The 20,157-nt window shown below is 36.3% G+C and overlaps 1 protein-coding gene across 2 annotated transcripts; it reads right to left on the minus strand.

The window, feature by feature from the left end:
* Positions 1-2,694: 2,694 nt before the first annotated feature.
* CHST10 (carbohydrate sulfotransferase 10) lies at positions 2,695-20,073 on the minus strand. Of its 2 annotated transcripts, none has more exons than XM_058184617.1 (6): positions 19,551-20,073; positions 12,598-12,733; positions 11,549-11,646; positions 10,073-10,307; positions 8,198-8,303; positions 2,695-5,940 (listed from the first exon to the last, which is right to left on the minus strand). In XM_058184617.1, the coding sequence occupies exons 2-6, from the start codon at positions 12,695-12,697 to the stop codon at positions 5,403-5,405; spliced, it is 1,077 nt and encodes a 358-aa protein (XP_058040600.1). In that variant the 5' UTR covers positions 12,698-12,733; positions 19,551-20,073; the 3' UTR covers positions 2,695-5,402. The 2 variants fall into 2 exon arrangements, with proteins under 2 accessions (XP_058040600.1, XP_058040601.1); XM_058184618.1 differs by having other exon boundaries at positions 12,598-12,736.
* Between the last annotated feature and the right edge of the window lie 84 nt (positions 20,074-20,157).

Here is a 20,157-nt window from a genome sequence, read left to right on the forward strand (position 1 = left end):
TTCATAATTTTAAATCCCATGGACCACTAATATGATCTGCCTAATGACTGGCTGGGTGGGCATGGCTAGGTGAGCATGTGACTGTGTGGGCATGGCCAACTCAATGTCACTCACATCAAGGAGTGCCTTGCCGGCCTCTCCTCACCCCTCCTCCGCCAGCCACTCCTCGTCTCCCTGCCTGGGCTCCTTAAGGCCCCAACAGGAAGCAGTCGTTGGAGCTAAGCAGCCACCATGAGAGAGTTGGCAAAACAGTTGGCTTAGTTCAAATTAGATCTGATCAAGAAGGAGGCTCAGCAGAGGACTACGAGCATAGGCTTTCCAAGCAGAGGGAAGACTTGTGGGAGTGCAAGGCCAGGTACAGGCACCTGGAGGCTCAGCAGGCTGAGATGGTCAGCCAGTTCCAGGCCATGATGCAGTCCCACTGGAACAAAGCCCTCTGGCTCTTTGCCACCAGTGGTGCTTTCCTCCAGCCTTCGCCTAAAACCCCATAACAGGAGACTGAAGCAGATCCCAAGTTGGAATTTCTGGGCCCCTTCAAAAAGACCCCAAAAGGGGAGACACTCGGTAGTAACACAAACGTTCATTGCACATATCCAGGCCAGGGAATGTAGTTTGAGGACCCCTGATTTAGTGCAATATAAAAAATGCAAATAATTTTTCTGCAGACCACCAGTTGGTGACCGCTGCCATATAGCATTCATTCAGTTAGCTTTAATAGGACTCGAGAAAATCTGATCTGAAATTGTAATAGCTATTCATCAAAGTTAGAAAGCAAGAAGTATCTTATCCAATTTACAAACGCTTTGAAAGGTAGGTGATTTTCTTTCTTGGAATAGCCAACCATGTTTTTGATCATTACAAAGGCATGGAAAAGGAGAAACAGACTCAACAGGACATAATGGGAACTATCCATAGAAACACATGAAGCATACTTCACATAGTTGCATTATTATGTGCAATTTAGGCATTACCAAACCCACAAAATGCTTGAAAGGGTTGAGCACAGATTACATTATTATGCTAAGTAGATCTTTTATCAAGTCTTACTGATCCCAGTTGATCTACTCTAAGTATAATTAAAACTGATTCTATCCTACAGTTCACTGAAGTGTTGCAGCTCATCAGAAGTTTCTCTTGCTAATTTTTCTTTTGAGGATTTTTTGTGGTTTGGTTCACTAACAAGAAATTAATTGATCATTGCTAGTAATAAAACTCAGGCAGCATCATTGGTTTAAAAAAGTAGAGAAAGCACTTGATAGCATTGTAGCCTTAAGCAAATCAGCTCTTTTAAATGCCTGCTCTGGAAAGACAGCCTCTTCACCACAAGGCAAACTGCTACTATGATGAGCATGGTTATAATTTTGGTTCTGGTGACAATAGGCAGAGTGCCTTAAGCAGTTACAACAGATGACAATTGGGTGAGATAATTAGACCAGGGGTCTCCAACCTTGGCAATTTTAAGACTTGTGGACTTCAACTCCCAGAGTTCCTCAGCCAGCTGGCTGAGGAACCCTGGGAGTTGAAGTCCACAAGTCTTAAAATTGCCAAGATTGGAGACCCCGGAATTAAACCACGTTACGGTAATTAAATCACCTAATATGGCATAAGACAGGATGAAAGCATTAAGGAAAAGGCACATCAAAAATAGATATATTCTGGTTTTATCAAAACTTGGAATAGTTCCATTGTGGACATTGATACAAAAAACCTTTAGTTATAACAAAAATAAAATATAAAAATAATTGCTTTTATCCTTCTCATTTGACTTTCCTTTGTTGATCAACTATGAATCTATAGGATGAGCAAGGTCTGGCATTCTGAAATTTATTGAATTTAAGTTCCAGCAACCTCAAAAATCTGGCATATAGTATGGGGGACCTGTTGGCGAGCTACATTTGAAGTGTCGTATATTGCCCATTGGGGTAGTAATATGTAGATTGCAAAGAAATTCACTGGCTATGAATCAGTTCCCAAGTGGTTTTGACTATAACGTTCTTTAGGTTATGACACCTGTTCCAACCTAATTAGTCCAACTTGTTAGATCATCTAGAAAAAAAACTACTACTCAACACTGGGAACTAAAGAGAGTTGAAACAAGGAGGTACTGCTTTTCAATAGTTGCAGTAATCTTCTAAAACAGTTTCCCTGTAGATATCAGACGGGTGCTATCCCAGAGTCCCTTTTTAAAGATAATGATGGAGCTGCTCCAGAGAACTTTTTAACCTGTGGAATCATACTTTTCTTTTTTTTTAAATTTCATTTTAATGTTCATTTTAAATTTAGTTTCTGTGTAAGCCATTGATGGATGAATTCATTGTAGCAGGATACAAATATAAAAATAATAAGATAGAACATAAATATGAAACTGGTCAAGTTGTTTAAGGCTGTTCTGAGTCTTAACAGCTGAACATTTAGGAATAGATAAAATCAGTTAAATGTCATTGAATGAGGGCTCTGCTGATATATATTATTTATATATTTAAGAGAAATTCAGGAGATTTTAAAAAGATTTTTTAGGAAAAAGTAGGGAAAACAATACCAAGAATTGATTTCATTGACTATGAAGTGATGTCATGGAGTGACAAGGGATGCCATCCATAAACCGACTGTGATATGCATCCTTCTCATTCCTGAGGTAGAGGAATATGCTATTTTGAAAGTTGCCCGCATCTTTTATGAGATAAAAAAAAAACACCACAAAAAGTAGATTTGCAGCATAAATACAATCACCTGTATTTTAGTTCATATTTATTTTGAGAACAGAGACATGGCTCAATATATTCCGGGCAATTAGAAGGAAGGGAAGATTCACTTTTTTATTAGAACTAGTTTTTAAGGCCTTAATTTACTACACATTTCTCATATTATTACATTTTAATTCAGCAGAGAAAGAACTTGATCAGCTCATTAATCCTGAAATAAACATATTTTCTCCTATCACTTCATATAAAAATAACTTTAATCTTACCATGTCAGAGATCTTATTAATATCCTTTCTTTAGAAGGACAATATTTAAGTTTTGTTGTTTTTTTCTTGCTAATAGTAAGGTAAGTAATAGTAACAGATTCATGTAGAATATTTTTTATAGAGATTACTTTTGTAAAGGAAAGCTGTAAGTACATACATAGGTGGCAGTATGCACACACAAGCTTTCCACTCATGCACACAACAATTTAATATGTAATTTTCTTACAAAGAACAGGTATCTATCAGGAAAAATATCCCATAATTCACAATACACAAATTTAAACCATTCTACACATTACAAAATAAAAATAGCTGTAATCTACGTGTGGGTTATTTTATATGCTTTCTCTAATTACAGAGGAAGAGCCAATTTATTTTGATTAAAGGCACCAGGCTAGAAACCAGGAGACTGAGTTCTAATTCTGTCTGAAAGCAACTCTCAGCCCTAGGAAGAAGGCAAAGGAAAATCACTCCTGAAAAAATGTTGCTAAAGACTTCGTCATCTAATCACCAGGAGACCAAATTAACTTGAAGGCACCAATAATAATAATAATAATAATAATCCTGAAAAAGTTATGTTTTCTCCAGATTTGCTATAGTTGAGATGGAAAGATTGTAAAACAAAACCATGTGTTAACAAATACAATACTGTCTGCAGGCCCAGGCATTCCACCTCATCAAATTTGCTGTGTTGGACATAGGAGAGTACTTACCATACTTACTGTATGCCTTATTTACATGCAGGGGATTAGAAAGGACCAGCAGTTGTACAAACCCACCCCTACTTATCCTGTTACATTATGAATTCCACTACCTTTGTTTCTATATTGTGTAGAATGGCTCAGTTTTTAGGAATCTTTCTGAAATTAGGCCTCATTAGCAGTTTATTTCACAGAAAGGAACAATTTGGCACTGATTTTTTTTAAAGTCTACAAATACAAAAGTTCTTAAGAATTATAGTCAGTTTAATAGATTTTCTCTTCATTTCCACCATTCTAGCCAAGGTCATTAAGACCTTATTACAGCATGTAAAGTATTGCTCCAAATTTATTTTTGATGTACTGCTAACTAAAATTTAACTGATTTGTTCCTCCTGAAAACCCAAGGGAACAAAGGCATCAACTTTTAAGATTTTATTGCTGGTGAACTTAAAAGTTTTCTTCATCCAACAGAAATAACACACACATATGCTTTTACAATCCTGGGCATTTACATTTTATATTAATATTTCCATTGTTATGCACACAAACATCAATATTTTGGATTAAGCTGGCTGTTTATTCATTGATAATTTTATATGGCAAATTCTGCTGTGAAAGTATGGAAAGAAACTCATTTGGAAAAATTGAGTATTTGGGGAGGAAGGATAATTTATTAATTTTATGAACCTGAAATAAACAAACCCAGTGGCCAGTTGTGAAAACTCCACATAAATTATTGGGCATAGGGATGGAATTATGCCTCATTATAAGTATGATGAAACATGGTATATGTTTATACCAATAGGCACCTGTTTCTCAATTTTGTAATGTTTTATAATTTCAAGATTTGAGAGATCAAACATGACTTACATATTACATATGTAAATATACCTCATGGCAGCTTGCTGCCTCAGCTATATGTATGGTTATTTCTTAAACTAAGAAATCCCAAAAATAAGATGCTATGTTTCAATAGAACATTGATCTCATTCATTATGGCAACTTTGTAATAGCACCACTGGGGGCAGGATTAGCAGACCACAGCAAAATGCATAGACTTAATGATCCCGGTAAATTACACAGTCAATACTATACTGGTATTTATTTTAAGGTTACAAAGCAAATGAAGAATCATTTTTAGTGTTCTCTAAAATTTCTTCAATGGGATCCACAGCTTATCTTGCAAAAGGTTTTTCACCTCATAATAACTCAGAAATTTACAAATTAAAATTTGTGCAACTGTTATTTCCTGAATGAATAGTATTAGGCAACCATCATAAGACTACAGCAAAAGGACTTTCAGATTGATTCCATGGTAGGATCTGGAGTCTTTTCCTTAAGTTATACAATACTTACCAATTTGTTTGGTCTCCATAGATTTGTAAGACCATTGACATAAGTGTTATTTCCTGCCCTTTCTAAACATTTTGTTTTGTATTTATATCAAGTTTCTTTGCAGATTACTGGTCCATTCATTCTCTATTGGCTAATGAAAAAAGGAATGTCTGATATTTACTATCTTAATAATTTTTAAACTGCTTTATTGCAGTGTCCTGCAGTAATACTTTTTTTTAGTGACTAATTGGCAGTCCTTTGTGGCTCCTACTGCAAATATTCAACAAATGCAAAGAACATTTGGAAAAATCTAGAAACATTGCAATAATATGAGCCTCAGTTACACAGTACATGTTTACAGTTAAGATTTAGATTCATTTGCCCAGAATTTCTAGATACTAGTTTAGTAGAAAATCTGGTTCTTGATAGCCAAAAAGGTTAAAATCTCCTTCAAAGCGGGCATAAAGGCGCTTTATGTCTCTCTTGCTTATGCCTGAAAAATAGTGTTCCACTTTTGTTCTGTTATATATCGTTATGCCTGGAGGAATTGTAGGGTAAGATACCAGATGGTCAATCCCTGCTTCCTTTAAGATGTATGGTGCATCTTCCTCCAAAGTTTCATGATGTCCAATTACGCTATATGTTATTTCACAGGGGGCACATAGTTCAACATAGGTTACCCAATGAATTATATGATCTCCAAATTGTATATCTAACCATCGATGATTTGGATCACCTAGGTAGCGCACGAAGTCCTCAAATTGCAGTCCTTTAGTCTCAGTGCGATTCTTTCTATATTTTCGAATAATTCCAGGAGCAATTTCATGTCTATACCAAGGTTCAAATCTAGGATTGTGGACAAATTTATCCTTAAATGCAGAGATAAGCCTCTCAAAAGGATCTCTTACGATGAAGAACTTGAAATACAGTTTCAATCTAAATGGAAAACATAAGCAAAAATAGTATTTTAAAATTTACTAAAAATTCAGTTTACAACAGTATTGATTTGCCCATATTCCTCTCTCAAATGACCATAGTAGCAAATGATGTGCAATTGAGGCATCACATAGTTAAGACACTTTACAAACTGGTTAAATGTACTTGTTAGGGAAATTTTAAAATAATACTTTTATTTTGCTGTTAAGCATTTTTGCACACTATTTAACTGAGAAATCTGCAAAAATTAAGATCTTTGATTGCTTCCAGTTATGTTCATCTAATGTCAGAATAGTATTATAGAACAGATGGTCCTCCTTTAATGATGTAATTGGGACTGGCAACTTATGACCATGTTGACTTAATAAGCACAGTTCCAGCAATTCCAATTAGTATCATTAAATGACTCCCACATGGTTGCAGCATCCCGCAGCCATTTGCAACTTTCTGCCAGGTTCTCCATTGACTTTCCTTGGTGGAAGTTAGCAATAAAAGTTACAAATGCTGTGATCATTGGAATGCAAGCTGGTTGCCAAGTGCTCCAATCATGATAACATGACTGTGGAATATGCTGATGACCACAAATGTGACGAACAGTTGAAAATCCCTTTGTTTATCATTACCATAACTTTGAATGGGTGCTGAAAAAAGACTATTGTAATTGGTTCCCAGACTGATAAAAACTGCTGGCTTCTCCATTTTAAGTAAAAGATCTACCTCCTTGCTTTTAGAAAGAAAGAAAGAAGGCTCTTAGAAAGAAAATTGAGGAGTTTGTGTCTATCATGCAGGTATCTATTGCTGCTAAATGCAGAATGTTGAAATTCTTAACAACACTATACTTTTCTTCTCAATAAATTTTGTTAAAGAGAGCTCCTTGAGAATATTGTTTGGAAAGAATCAGGCATTGTTTGGCCACTGTTAGTTAGGCAATGGCCAAAGAACCTGACAGGAATCTGTTAGCAGGATTTACTCAAAGTTGTATGTCATATAAATCTGTTCCAAAAAGTGCATAATAAACTTCTATCACTGAACAGAAGTCTGTTCACTTAATGTTGAATGCACCTGTTAAAATAGCTGGCTATTTAAAAAAAAAAGCAAAAAATAAAGACAGAGATGAAATGAAATCAAATTATACAAATAATTTGTCCTTAAAAGTCTATTTAAAGAGATGACAATGTCTTTAATGACATTTTTTCTTATAGTCCTGCTCCTAGGACTATACAGGTAATCCTTGCTTAGTTGACTGCCTCATTTAGCAACTATTTACAATTATGACAGTGATGAAGAAGATACTTTATGATCAATCCTCATGTTTATGATCTTGCTAGTCCCAATTGGAGCAACTAAACAAAGATTTCCTGTACTCAAATTATTTTTTCAGTGTTATATCTTATTTTTAAAGATGCAAATGCTATCAAGGCCACTTATGAATATCATTTATTATCAAGATTAAGAATTATTATTTTTTAAAAATGAAGTAATAACTGTAACCATCACTCTGTTTGTTTTCACAGAACTATTGCTTGTAAAGGTCTCTGTTTTTTTGTGTAGGGAGTGTCAACTCCATCCTTGCTTCCACATGATTTCTTAGAAATCCCAAAGCAGTACTTTACAGCTATACTCTCTCTTCTAAAGTCAAGATGCGACATGCAAAAATAACAAAAACTGATCTTTATTACAATTTTAATGCTTTTTATATAACTGTGAGCCTATACAGGGACAACACAGATCCTCATCCAAAGCTATAATACAGGTAGTCCTAGATTTACAACAGCACTGAAAAGTGATTTATGACAATTTTTCACACTTATGACCCTTGCAGCATTCCCATGTCACATGATTTACATTCAGATGCTTGACAACTGGTTTCATATTTATGATGTTGTGGTGTCCTGGGATCACATGATACCCTTTTGCAATCTTCTGACAAGCAAACTTAATGTAGAAGCCAGATTCGCTTAATAACTGTGTTACTAACTTAACAACTGCAACGGTTCACTGTGGCAAGAAAAATTGTAAAATGGGACAAAACTCACTTAATAAATTTCTCACTTAGCAACATAAATTCTGGGCTCAAATTGTGGTTGTAAGTCGAGGACTACCTGCAAAACCTTTTCTGATTATTGCTTCTATTTAAGAGTATGGGAGTGGGCAGCTATAATACATTTAAATAAATAATAATAAACTGCACAAATGATCAAAAATGAAATTTTCATAAAGGAAAGAGTTTTCAAAGACACATTAAAATACTACTTACCTTTTTTTAATTTCAGAATCACTGAAGGAAGATAAGCGTGGCAGACCATTCTTCTCATGGTCATGCACAATGTTTTCAGGGATCTCGTTGATGGAAGGAAAAGCTCCTGAAGAAATAAGTTAGAACTTGCTCTTATAATGGCACCTTTCAGTCTATTCCCATTATGATCTACACTAGCAGCTGTCATGATTATTCATTTGGTATTAGGTAAAAAGGTAAAGACAAGTCAGGCTTTGGTGACTTCATGAAAATGTCCATCAAGTAGTTTACTGCTGCCTACTTATGGAATACTTTTCTACTTTACGGTCCAGTCTCCATGTCCTGATATGTTATTAAGTTCTCATCGTCCTACAATCCAGGCCTGGATCCCAAATTGCTAAAATACCAAAAATGGAAAGCTCAATGAATTGTCTTCATCACAAGTCTCCATGTAAAAGCATGTTGCGACAATCTAGGGTTTCTATTCAAAGACTCCTGGAGTCTGCATATTGGAGTAACTAATCCCTTTCAGCTGTCAGCATGCCAGATAACATTCTATGCGTGCAAGGTATTTTATCCCAAAGTCTGACCAATTGCTGAATCTAGAACTGCAACAGCTGGATCCAAAAATTCTGGGTCAATTGTACTAGTTTTTTTTAGATATGGGCAGAAAGCCAGATTCCTAATTCTGACATGTGATTAGCCAATTCCCTGATTTCATACTACCCACAGAGTTATGTGTATCTCTCCATTATAGCCTTATGCCTGAAAAGTATATAAGCCAGAGTACAAGCATGCAGGTAGTTTAGCAAGTTTGGCCTGTCCTTAAGCCAAAATCTAATATTGTAGAAATCTGTTTGTACACTAGGACTTTCTTTTCCTTTAGTTGTAATAACAGATCTCTTGTCATCTTGTCTGCTCCAAAGGGTCTCCAACTTTTAAAAAAGACTCTGACTGGACCTATTAGGTCCACTGTCAGAAAGAATTCCATCAACAGAAGACCTTAATTACAATATTTTAATTATAGCCCCCAAAGTCAAATTATTCAAAGCAATAGTGTCCACATCGAATGGAGCTGATTTTATAATATAGTAGAGCTGAATCTGTCTCACTGCCTACTTTGTTTTATATTAAAATCAAAGGTGCTACTAAAATAAATTAAAATTTTATTACTTTATTTTATAGTGGTTTCTTAGTGTTTGTTATTTTTACAAATTATTTCATTTTTTAATTATAATTTGCCCTGAACTAAATGTTACCAATAATTCAAAATGGATTCAATGAAACTGTGATAACAAATAAAGCAGAAACCCATCTATATCTATATCTCTGTCTGTCTGAGGTAGATGTGGTGCTACTGCTTCTGTGATTTAAAATAAAATTGAACATTCTACCAAAAAACTTGTATATATATCCTAAAGATGGTGTTAGGTGCAAGTAATAAATTGCTCAATTCTTTAAAAATGGATATAAACACTTAAACTATTGATTTGTATTAATTTCAGCCATGGAAACCGTCATTTTCAAGTAGACATTAAAATATGGAAATACATTGCAAACATTTTTGCAATCATCCTTTTCTTCCTCCCTTATCTCGAAGCTGCATTTTGATCAAATTTTATGTTGTGAAGAATCCTGGGAGCTTGAGAGCTTTAAATTAAACCTTTAAATTTAAGGTACCTGTGATATCTTAGTTGTCTAACTTTAAAAGGTTAGCAGAATAGCTAGCACTGGGCTAGGATATTTGAAGCAGCTTTCAAGCAAAATATAAAATGCCCAAAATAAATATGTATTCCACTGAATCATGTTATTTTTATATTTTGCTGTTAGAATTTTTTGAAATCTTTTTTTTCCTAAGCAAACACACATTTGGGATTTTAAAAGTTAACTAAGTACCATTTAAAACAATCAAGACTTTCTTCCACTGAGTATTGCCAACTTTTGGAGTTTGACAAAAGAGGATCTTGTGCTTGTCACATACAAAAATTCGGTCCAAAACAAACTTGGAAACTGCAGTATGGGTGAGGTTTTTCAGAGATGCATCTTGGCAGACATTCCTGAGTAGTTCAAGCCTCTCTATGTGGACCAAGCCTTCATGTACAAGGTCTTCAGATAGAGCTTTTCCTATTGTCTTGATATGAAAATTGATTGGGATGGCAGAAGAGAAGAACAAAAATCATTTTGCATTTCAACGTTAACTCATACAAGAAAATCTAGCACTTCAAATGTATTCAGATAGTCCTTGACTTACATCCATTTGTTTACTGATCTTTCAAAATTACAACAGCACTGAAAAAAGTGACTTAGGACCATTTTCACATAACCTTTGTAGCATCCTCATAGTCACATGATTTAAAATTCAGATGTTTGGCAACTGGCATGTATTTATGATAGTTGCAGTGTCCCAGGGTCATGTGATCACATTTTGCGACCATCTGACAACCAAAGTCAATTAGGAAGTCAGATTAATTTAACAACTGTTACTAATTTAACCATAGCAGTAATTCACTTAACTGTAGCAAGAAAGGTTGCAAAATGGGGCAAAATTCACTTAACAACTGTCTTGCTTAGAAATTTTGGGCTCAATTGTGATCGTAAGTTGAGGACTACCTGTACCAAGTTTCTAAAGGTCAGTATCACAGTATTACTGTCTTTTGAAATAGCGATTTCTGTCAAGCTGATGCGAAGTAATTTGATTTCAGCAGTAAGGAAACAAAATAAAATTTTAGAAATTGAAGCTACAAATAAATGGGGAGCACAAACAAAACAATATTCTAAATGTGGACTAAAATGAATGAATATTTTTTTCTGATCATAGAAAAAGGAAGATGGTGTTCACTTTACTGATTAAAAATAGAAATTATGCAAAAATGGTGCACATTGGTAGTGTTTAAATTTAAATGAAAAACTGAAGGACAATTTAGAAATTTACAGAACTTCTAAACGTGTTCTAAAAGCTGATACAGAACGTGGTACTCCAGATTATTGTTATTATAATCTGTTATTATGTTCAACAGATTCCCAGATAAGCATACTTAGGAATGTATCCCCAATTATATACAAAAATATAAAATATTGTGTTTTAAAATATGAATATAACCCAATAACATAACAAAATTTTAATTCATCAAACAATACCAAAATAGTTTTTAAAAATAAAACTCCTCAATTCCTGGACAATAAAGCAAGGGAAAATTGCTTTTGAACAGAAGGCAGTACAGATGGTTACAGTGATGTTTTGCTCATAAATCTCTATACTATTTGGCTGACTGATTCTAAGAACCAGTTACAATCTAACACAATGAAATATAACATAGAGAACTCTGCAACCATACCATTTATTTAGCCTTTCGACCTGTCCCTTTTATATACCTGAAACTGTCCCGGCAGCCTCTTCTCTTTTGTTACGTGATCTTTTCCTACTTCAGTTATAGTTGTTGGTATTACTGGCTCTTGCTTGGCACCATGAACTAGATGAAGAAAACAGAACAACTGAATAAGAACAATCTTTTTTTTCTTTATACTGCATAAACAATTTGATTGATCACAAGTATATAATTATAATTAAATTACACTTTAAATAGGACACAAATTATTTAAAAAAACTAATGTCATGATTTGGAAAACCTTAGTGTAATGAACTCTGTAAACCAGGTTCTCCAAACTTGTCACCTTACATGTATTGAGACAATACAGTACTCCCCATCTTCTCAGAGTTACCGTATGTTTGTGCTGTTTGTTAAACCAAGTCTGAAAAGATGTCATTTTTACCACAAGGACTGAATTTTAGACTAGGGAGGAACATAAAAAAGGGAAATCTCACAAAATCATGTAAGTGTTGCAAAGTTGATTGGAAGATACTAACTTGGTATAGTGTTTCTAATGAAGACCATTCTCCTAGTCTATGAAAGGGAACAGGGATAGAAGTATCTAATAGAACTAAGCAAAAACCTTCCCTATAGGACAGGACATATGTGATTTTAACGTCTATGCACAAGTATTATAGGTTAAATTGAAAAGGAACAATACACAAAATGCTCAGATATGTCAAAATCAGTATCTACCTTTCCATATAAAATTAAAATTCTATCAAATCTTTGTTTCACTTTCATTTTCCTAGATAGTGCTCAATGTTGAAAGAAATAAGGAATAATTGTAACATTCAACATTTAGACTTTTTAGACAAAGAAAAGAAAAAGCCAAGAAAAGTGGAAATCGCCTTCATTAAGTATTTTTCACTGTTGCAACTCACAGGGAAGCTGTAGAATCATTTAGGTTTATTCTGAAGTCAACATAATGAAAATATGAATGGGTAAGAAAAAAGAAAACTAGAAGATCGTTTAACTTTTCTTACACTGTTTTGGACACAAAAATGTTCAGCGATTACTTGTATTAATAAGAATAAAGTTGGTTCAACTTACCATCAGGATCTTTGAAGGTCAATGTGATGAACTTGCTAGCAACCATGAACATGAATATTACCCAAAAGCATGCAGCTAACAGCAGCCACCGGTGGTGCATGATGTCAGATATGAGCCATGTAACTTCTGTTAGTTTCTGCTTTTTAAAAGCCACAAAAATAAGTTAATGTGAACCCTTTTGTTTATTTTATAAGCAGTCTCTACAAGTAACAAAAGATATTTGAAATACAGGATACACTAATAAGAGGTCTAACAGCATAGCCTTTAAACTACCTATGGTGTTTGTCTTCCTGTTGTACTATTATTTTTGCTGAAAAGAGAAACCCATTTAGTTGCCCTAAATTTCAGTATGTTCTTATCTACATGGAGAATTAAAGAAATGTTCCTATATAACAAAGCAAAGTTTGAATGCAAAAAAATGGGGTGGTGGTGGATGCAGCTTAGAGATTTTAATGTATTTTTGCATGGATAGAAGAAAAATGAAGTTCCCCTTCATTGTTATTAAGTTTACTGCGTAACCATTCAGATTTACAATATTATTTGCCATCCTGAACATATTTGAGTAGGTTAATTTTAAAATTGAGAATTTATTTATGCTGGAGAAAGAGAGGCTTTAGCAATAATATCAAAGGTTATAGAATTAGACTTCAAGTGCTACTGAGCTCAGTAAGCAAGCGTAGTTGATGAAGTATCTTGACATAAAAAAAATAATTCCCTAAACTTATTTTTCTGATTTTCTCAAAATTAAAAGGTAATTTTGCAATTGATTTTAAAACTTTCCCCCCATTATCAGGTAATTTTGTAAATACATACAGATGTGCTTGTTTCTATGAAGGACTCAATCTTCTCATGAATAAATCAGTTTTTAATGAGCCCTATCAAAAATGCTGCTTGCACCATGCTCACTCATAACAGATTTGTAAAATTTACTTGCCAGAATTAAGAAGCCCAATTACCATGCAATCATATATTATTCAGAATAAGCTCAATGGGACTCTACTCAATGATGTGTATAATAACAGCATACTCCCTCTTTGGTAACATAACGTCACAATGCAGCTGAGGATTTTCATATATTATTATATGTGATCTATAACAGAATACATTTTGCTATAGGTGGATAAACATGTTACTTTTGTTTTTTTCACATAAAACCTCTATAACTGCTTAAACACTTGATGTATTTGGTAGAAGCTACAGAAATTCTTTGGGGAAGTTGTGTACATTTCTTTGCAGTGACAGCGTAGTAGCCACTGCTTTTGTCGTCAAGTATCAATCCTTAGCTGTTTCAAACCTATCAGGTGATGGAAGATGGCTTGTATGGGTTGATTATTCTTCACAAAGGCTCCAACATATGGGAAAAGACCCCCAGGAAGGAATTAGTTCAGGATGCCTCCAGACCGGCCAGGTCAAGCACAATGGTGAAATTCAAAAATTTTTTACGACCAGTTCTGTGGGCTTGGTGGGCATGGTGTGGCTTGATGGGCGTGGCAGGGGAAGGACACTGCAAAATCTCCATTCCCATCCCACTCCAGGGGAAGGATACTGCAAAATCTCCATTCCCACCCCACTCCAGGGGAAGAATATTGCAAAATTTCCATTCCCACCACACTCTGGGGCCAGCCAGAGGGGGTATTTGCCGGTTCTCTGAACTACTCAAAATTTACGCTACTGGTTCTCCAGAACATGTCAAAACCTACTGGATTTCACCCCTGGTCAAGCACCAAGTAGGAGGCATTCAAACTTGGCCAGAACTGCTCAGCTGTGCCAGGATAGCTGCGTCAGAAAATGCAGCAGGCCTGAAATAAAGCAGGGAGGAAGGTGGGGATGGAGGGGATTAGAGTGAAGCCAACACAAAGAAGATAGTGATCCCTGAGATAGACAGTTCATTTCATTTATTTATTTGATTGTTTCTTTCTTTGTTTTATTAATTTATTTGTGACTCTGGGTGGCTTACAGTATTAAAAGTATTAAAATAAAAATAGACAAAGTATTTCTAAAACACTAAAAATTGGAAAATACTATCAAAAATAGAATTATAGTTAAAAGATGGGGATTGAGGGAGCAGGATGCACAGGGGGAAGTGGGATTCACAACCACCGCCAGTGTGACGCTTCCTTTTGGGTTCCCCAGGCCATCTAGAAGTACCAGGTCTTCAGCCTCTTATACAAGTTCAAAAGGGTGGAGCCTATCTCACTGCAGGAGTTCAGAGGTTCGAAAGGGCAGGCACCACTGCAGAGACCCATCTCCTGGACCCTGCCAGCCAGAATTCCTTGTCTGACAGGGCCTGCAGCATGCCTCCTCTGCTGACACAGGTGTGGTGGGGTACATATATTACATTGACCTCAGCATAAGACAAAACTGAGTACTAGTATTTTATTAAGAATTTGGCTTAATTATGTATATTAATTTTATAAAATAATTACCATTTTTACTATCCACTGATACTAATTAATTTAATATGGGCAAGGAAAAGAATTGAAATTAATGTATAGTCCTTGACTTACAACCACAATTGAATCCAAAATTTCTGTTGTTCAGAGAGACATTTAAGTGCGTTTTATCCCACTTTACGACCTTTCTTGCCACAGTTGTTAAGTGAATCACCGCAGTTGATAAGTTAGTAACCCAGTTGTTAAGTGAATTTGGTTTCCTCATTGACTTTGCTTGTCAGAAGCTCGCAAAAGGTGATCACATGACTCGGGGATACAGCAATGGTCATAAATATGAGTCAATTGCAAAGCATCTGAATTTTTATCACATAATCATAGGGGTGCTACAAAAGTTGTTAAGTGTGAAAAATGGTCATAAGTCACTTTTTCAGTGCTGTTGTAACTTTGAATGGTTACTAAATAAACTGTTGTAAATCGAGGACTACCTTGACTTATAACTAGTTGCTTAGCAACTGCTGGAAGTCACAACAGCCCCCCCCCAAAAAAGGTACTTATGATCCCATTCCAAATTTCTGTCAGATGGTCACATGATCATATTTTTGGTGACTATCAACTGAACAATATTTACAGCAATTTCAAGCACCTGTGGTCACATGATTATGATTTACAATGTTTTTGATGAAAATCATCATTTGCTTCCAGTTTTCAGCAAAAATGCCTCATAACAAACAATAGGCTTGTGCAATGACTGCGGTGTTTGCTTAACGTCCGCTGCAAAAAAGATCATAAAATTGGGTTGGTCATATGATGACTCACATTATAACCTTCATGGCTTATGATTATTAATTGGCAGGCTTCATTATAGTCGTAAGTCAAGGACTACCTGTAAAAAGATTCTTAGCTTTGGCCTAAAGACCAATTGTATTTTCATATGGAGGGAAATGTTTTGATGCAAAGGAAAAGGTTCTCCTTCACTGCAGAACTTCCAGCTCCTCTCCTGTTCTAGGGACTGATGAAACAAAAATTAATATGCTCTTTACTCCTGCTTTACAGCATCAAGAAACTCCCATGTGGCTCACAGCTCAGCAGTCTCAATACCAGATTTTGACAAATGCCTAAATCTATGGCCATCAATCGAAATTTCCCTATCCCAGATTTGGGAGCAGAACGGGTGGACATTTTTTCCTGCTAAATAGTGAAGGTTTCAGGTGATGTGGAAAATAAAAATAAAGCAAATCAGTCACTTTTCCTAACCTGTCCTACAGTAAAGACCCATTAATTTGAAATAGGCAGCTGTATAAATTTGATTAATTTATTAATAAATAACTATAACAGTACTCATGAGGGCTATGTAACATAAATAGGCCCCAAGGAAAATGCTTGTTACACATTCATGAGAAAGAACCTAATAAATCAGAAGTGAGGAATTGGGATTAGACCTAGCACCTCTGCACATTATTAGACACTCTGTTCTTACAGCACTACAGTATTGTTCTTGTGTTTTTATTTTTGTATGGAATTCATTTTATAATATATTTTTCATATGAGTCACCAATTCATTTTTAATTTTCCTAGAATGCAAAGAATATTTAATAAATATGGATATTCAACATATTTGGTGCCATTTTGGTAAATACTTTTTCATTACAATTAGTACAGGCAAGTGTGATTTTTAAGGACAAATGATAAAAATTCTATTTCTAGTAGATTTTGGATGCAAAATACATTAAAAAAATCAGTGAAAAAACATACCACCAATGTGGCTTTGACTGTGGTTCAGGGAACAATTAGCCTTTGGAACATGCAATGTCTATCACAAAAAGTTTTTCCAATTTTTTTTATCAACCAATTTTTGGACAAAACTTTCAAAACTGCCATTTAATTTATTTCATAGATTCTTGGATTGTGCAATCAAAATACATGAAACACTAACATTAATAGAAATATTAATACTGTATTCTTACTTCAGTCACAACTAACAAAGCTCTGAATTTCCTAGCAAATAAGCAAAGAAAAATTGGTAGACTATTAATTTTTTCAAGTTATTTTCACTCAGGATCAGTTATTTTTTGTCTCTGTATCAAGGTTAAGTTGATTGTGTTAGAGAGCTAGATTAACACTACATATTGAGCAAAAGAACAAGAGATTGTGGCATTTCAAAATAACAATTTTACTACAGTATATGCACATATACACTAGTGTTTTGGAACAAACTTTCAGACATTTGATAATTTCATAATTATTAGATAATCTCACCATCTAGTGGAGAGAAAACCCCACAGAAAAATGAGAAACATATGTCAATAAATATGCTGTCAATTGCCTATTTTTATCATTGGAAAGAACTTATTTACAGAACTGTAAATTTACTGATCTACTCTGACAACTCCTAGCAGAGGATAACTCCCTAATGTAATCGATAAAAAATAACTAGAAATACTCCTGCGAAACTATGAGTTGCAAGTAAAACTTTAACAGAATTCCAATCTCTTGACCAAAAGGCAAGCTTCCTAAAAAACAGTAGTGAAGTGTCTCATCCAACATTGGCTGGGGATATAGTATTCCAGAGGAGAGAGCAGTGTCTGAAAAGGAACATTTCTATGGTTCCTGATGGTGATAATCTCTACTCATGGGGACGTGTAACTCTCCTACTGAATCTTATGGGGTGGGCAGACTTTATAGGGAGAAAGCAGCTTAAATCAGGAATGGCTTTAAATTTGACCAGCAGCACTCTGAATTGTACCCAGCAACTCACTATTAATTTCTGCATTCCATTTCCTCAGAATTGTTATGTGGTTGGCTTGAGGTAAACCATTAACATCTGAGCTGCTGCAATCTGAACCAGCTGTAGCTTTTAATGTTCCTCAAGGCAGATCCATGTACAGTGCATTGAACCAGTCCAATTGAGAGGTGACCAAGGCACAAGTGACACAGAGTTAATGCCAGCTTTTCCAGACAATTACTGCTTAAGATGGAGTTACTACATATAAAGGCCCTCTTTCCCACAGCTGCCACCTGCTCTTTGAGATCTTCAAATTGTGAATATCTGGGAAGCACAACCCTGTTCAGACTAATTTCATGGGGAATAGGAATAAGGACCATATCAAGTCCTACAGTAATCATCAATGGAATAGTCCACTGCTCAACTTTGCCCACACAACTGCCTGTATCCCTTCAGGAATGAGAACTATGTAATATAGCACTCCTGATGCTTGGAGAATGACAGAATGATAACAAGAAGGTACTGAAAGATGCTGAAATCAAGTAGGATCAGAACGATCACTTTCCTGTCTGTCGCACCAGAAATCACTGATAAGGAGAACAATGCCTTTTCAAAGAAAATGTTTAACTCCTTCTCTGAAGGATAGATTTACTACCATCCTGATTCAGTTTTCAGTCATGTACCTGGACTTTATTAACTAGGAGTGTTGTAGACCAGAGGTCTCCAACCTTGGTCACTTTAAGACTTGCGGACTTCAACTCCCAGAGTTCTGGGAGTTAAAGTCCACAAGTCTTAAAGTGGCCAAGGTTGGAGACCCCTGTTGTAGACTATAGGGAGCTGAGACAGGTAAACAGGCAGTCCTTGCTTACTGACTGCCTCAATTTAGAGACAATTCAAAATTACAATGGTGTAAAAAAAAAACCTTGCAGTTTTGTGACCAATTCTCACATTTATAATTGTCATTATGTCTCACAGTCACATGAGTATTTGTGTGCTTCCCAAGTGATAAGCAAAATTAATGGAGAATGTAGAAGTAAAATTACAAGTTGCGGGTTGCTATTGTGTCTCTAAGCAAGATTTACTTGTACTACAGAGGAGCCTCTACACAAGATTCACAGTATCAAACTCATAACTTTGCAAGATGAGACTTCATCTTCTCTGGACCCACCTAGCTAGCATCAAGCTGACCAATTTGAGCACTTTACAGCAACTGTATTTAATTAACAAATTGTTTAACTTCCCAATACTGAATATGCCCTTTTTCACAATTATAGCACACTGAGTGTGGGAGACTGAAGATTCCTTTCCTGAGCAATGCAGCCAGTTTTGGGCTTCAGGACATATGTAAAGCATTTGTAGAAAAGGACAGATCTGATTGTTAACTATCAGACTCTCTACCTATTTGGTTAGTTTATGGTTCAATGTAATGTGCAAATCCAGAAAATGGGTCAATTCAATCCGGTAAAAACATGGTTTGTCAATCGTCAATTCAGTGTTCCAAAATAAAACCAATTTACATTCGGACTGCATATTTAGGCTATGGCACTTATGTAAGAAATGGACATAGTTTCTTTAACGCGCTTTAAATTCAAGAATCATTTGCGTTCTCTCTGAACCACAAAGGTTTTCATCTTGCAACCCAGACCGTTGGTGGCTCACTCTATACGGGAACTTGGGAAAACTAGGTTGAGAAAGCAATGATTGAGTCCACAGTAGGTAAGCGGGTGACGCAAAGACACCGATGTTAGTGTTAACTGCCCGCTCCCAGGCGACTTAACAACCTCTCATTATGCCCGCCACCGGCTCCCCCTGCTGCATACGGAGAAGCTAATACTTACTCCGAGGACGTGTCAAACGAGCCAATCCTTTGGGGTCCAAGAAGAACCATTTATTTGCCCACAGCCGAAGGCCAGCGCTTCTGGAAAGAGGCCTTCGTGCAACGCGCCTCCCTTGGGGTTACATCGCAGCTGGACTCCCTGTTGCCGCCGGGGGTCGCGCTGAAAAGCCTCTTCCCCGGGCCGCAGTTGCTCAGCAACGTAGAGCCGCGTCCGCCTCGCGCATTGTGCGTGTCTCGCCTTTTTCCCGGGCCGCCCCGAGAGCGTTACCGGCCCGGCTACGAAAGAACCTCACTTCAGCCGACCACAGGGACAGCCAAGCTCGGCTGCAGCTGCAATTGCAGCTGCATCGCCCTTGGCTCGGCTCGGCTCGGCTCCCCTCCGCGGCTTGCAGCAGCAACAGGACCACCCGCTCGGGTGTTCCCTTTAGCGCCGGTTGTCTGGCTGAGCTGAAACGCCACCAACCGCTGCTTCCATTTTCTCGCTGTCTCCAAACCAGCTCGGCGGCACCCTTCTCTGCGCTGCCTCCCGGGGCAGGCTGGCTGGCTGGCCGGCCTCTGAGGAGGCGGGGAAGGAAGAGAAAGGCGGGAGGTGGGGGGGAGAGAGAAAA

The sequence above is a fragment of the Ahaetulla prasina genome, chromosome 5, assembly GCF_028640845.1.
Source record: "Ahaetulla prasina isolate Xishuangbanna chromosome 5, ASM2864084v1, whole genome shotgun sequence".
Lineage (NCBI taxonomy): Eukaryota > Metazoa > Chordata > Lepidosauria > Squamata > Colubridae > Ahaetulla > Ahaetulla prasina.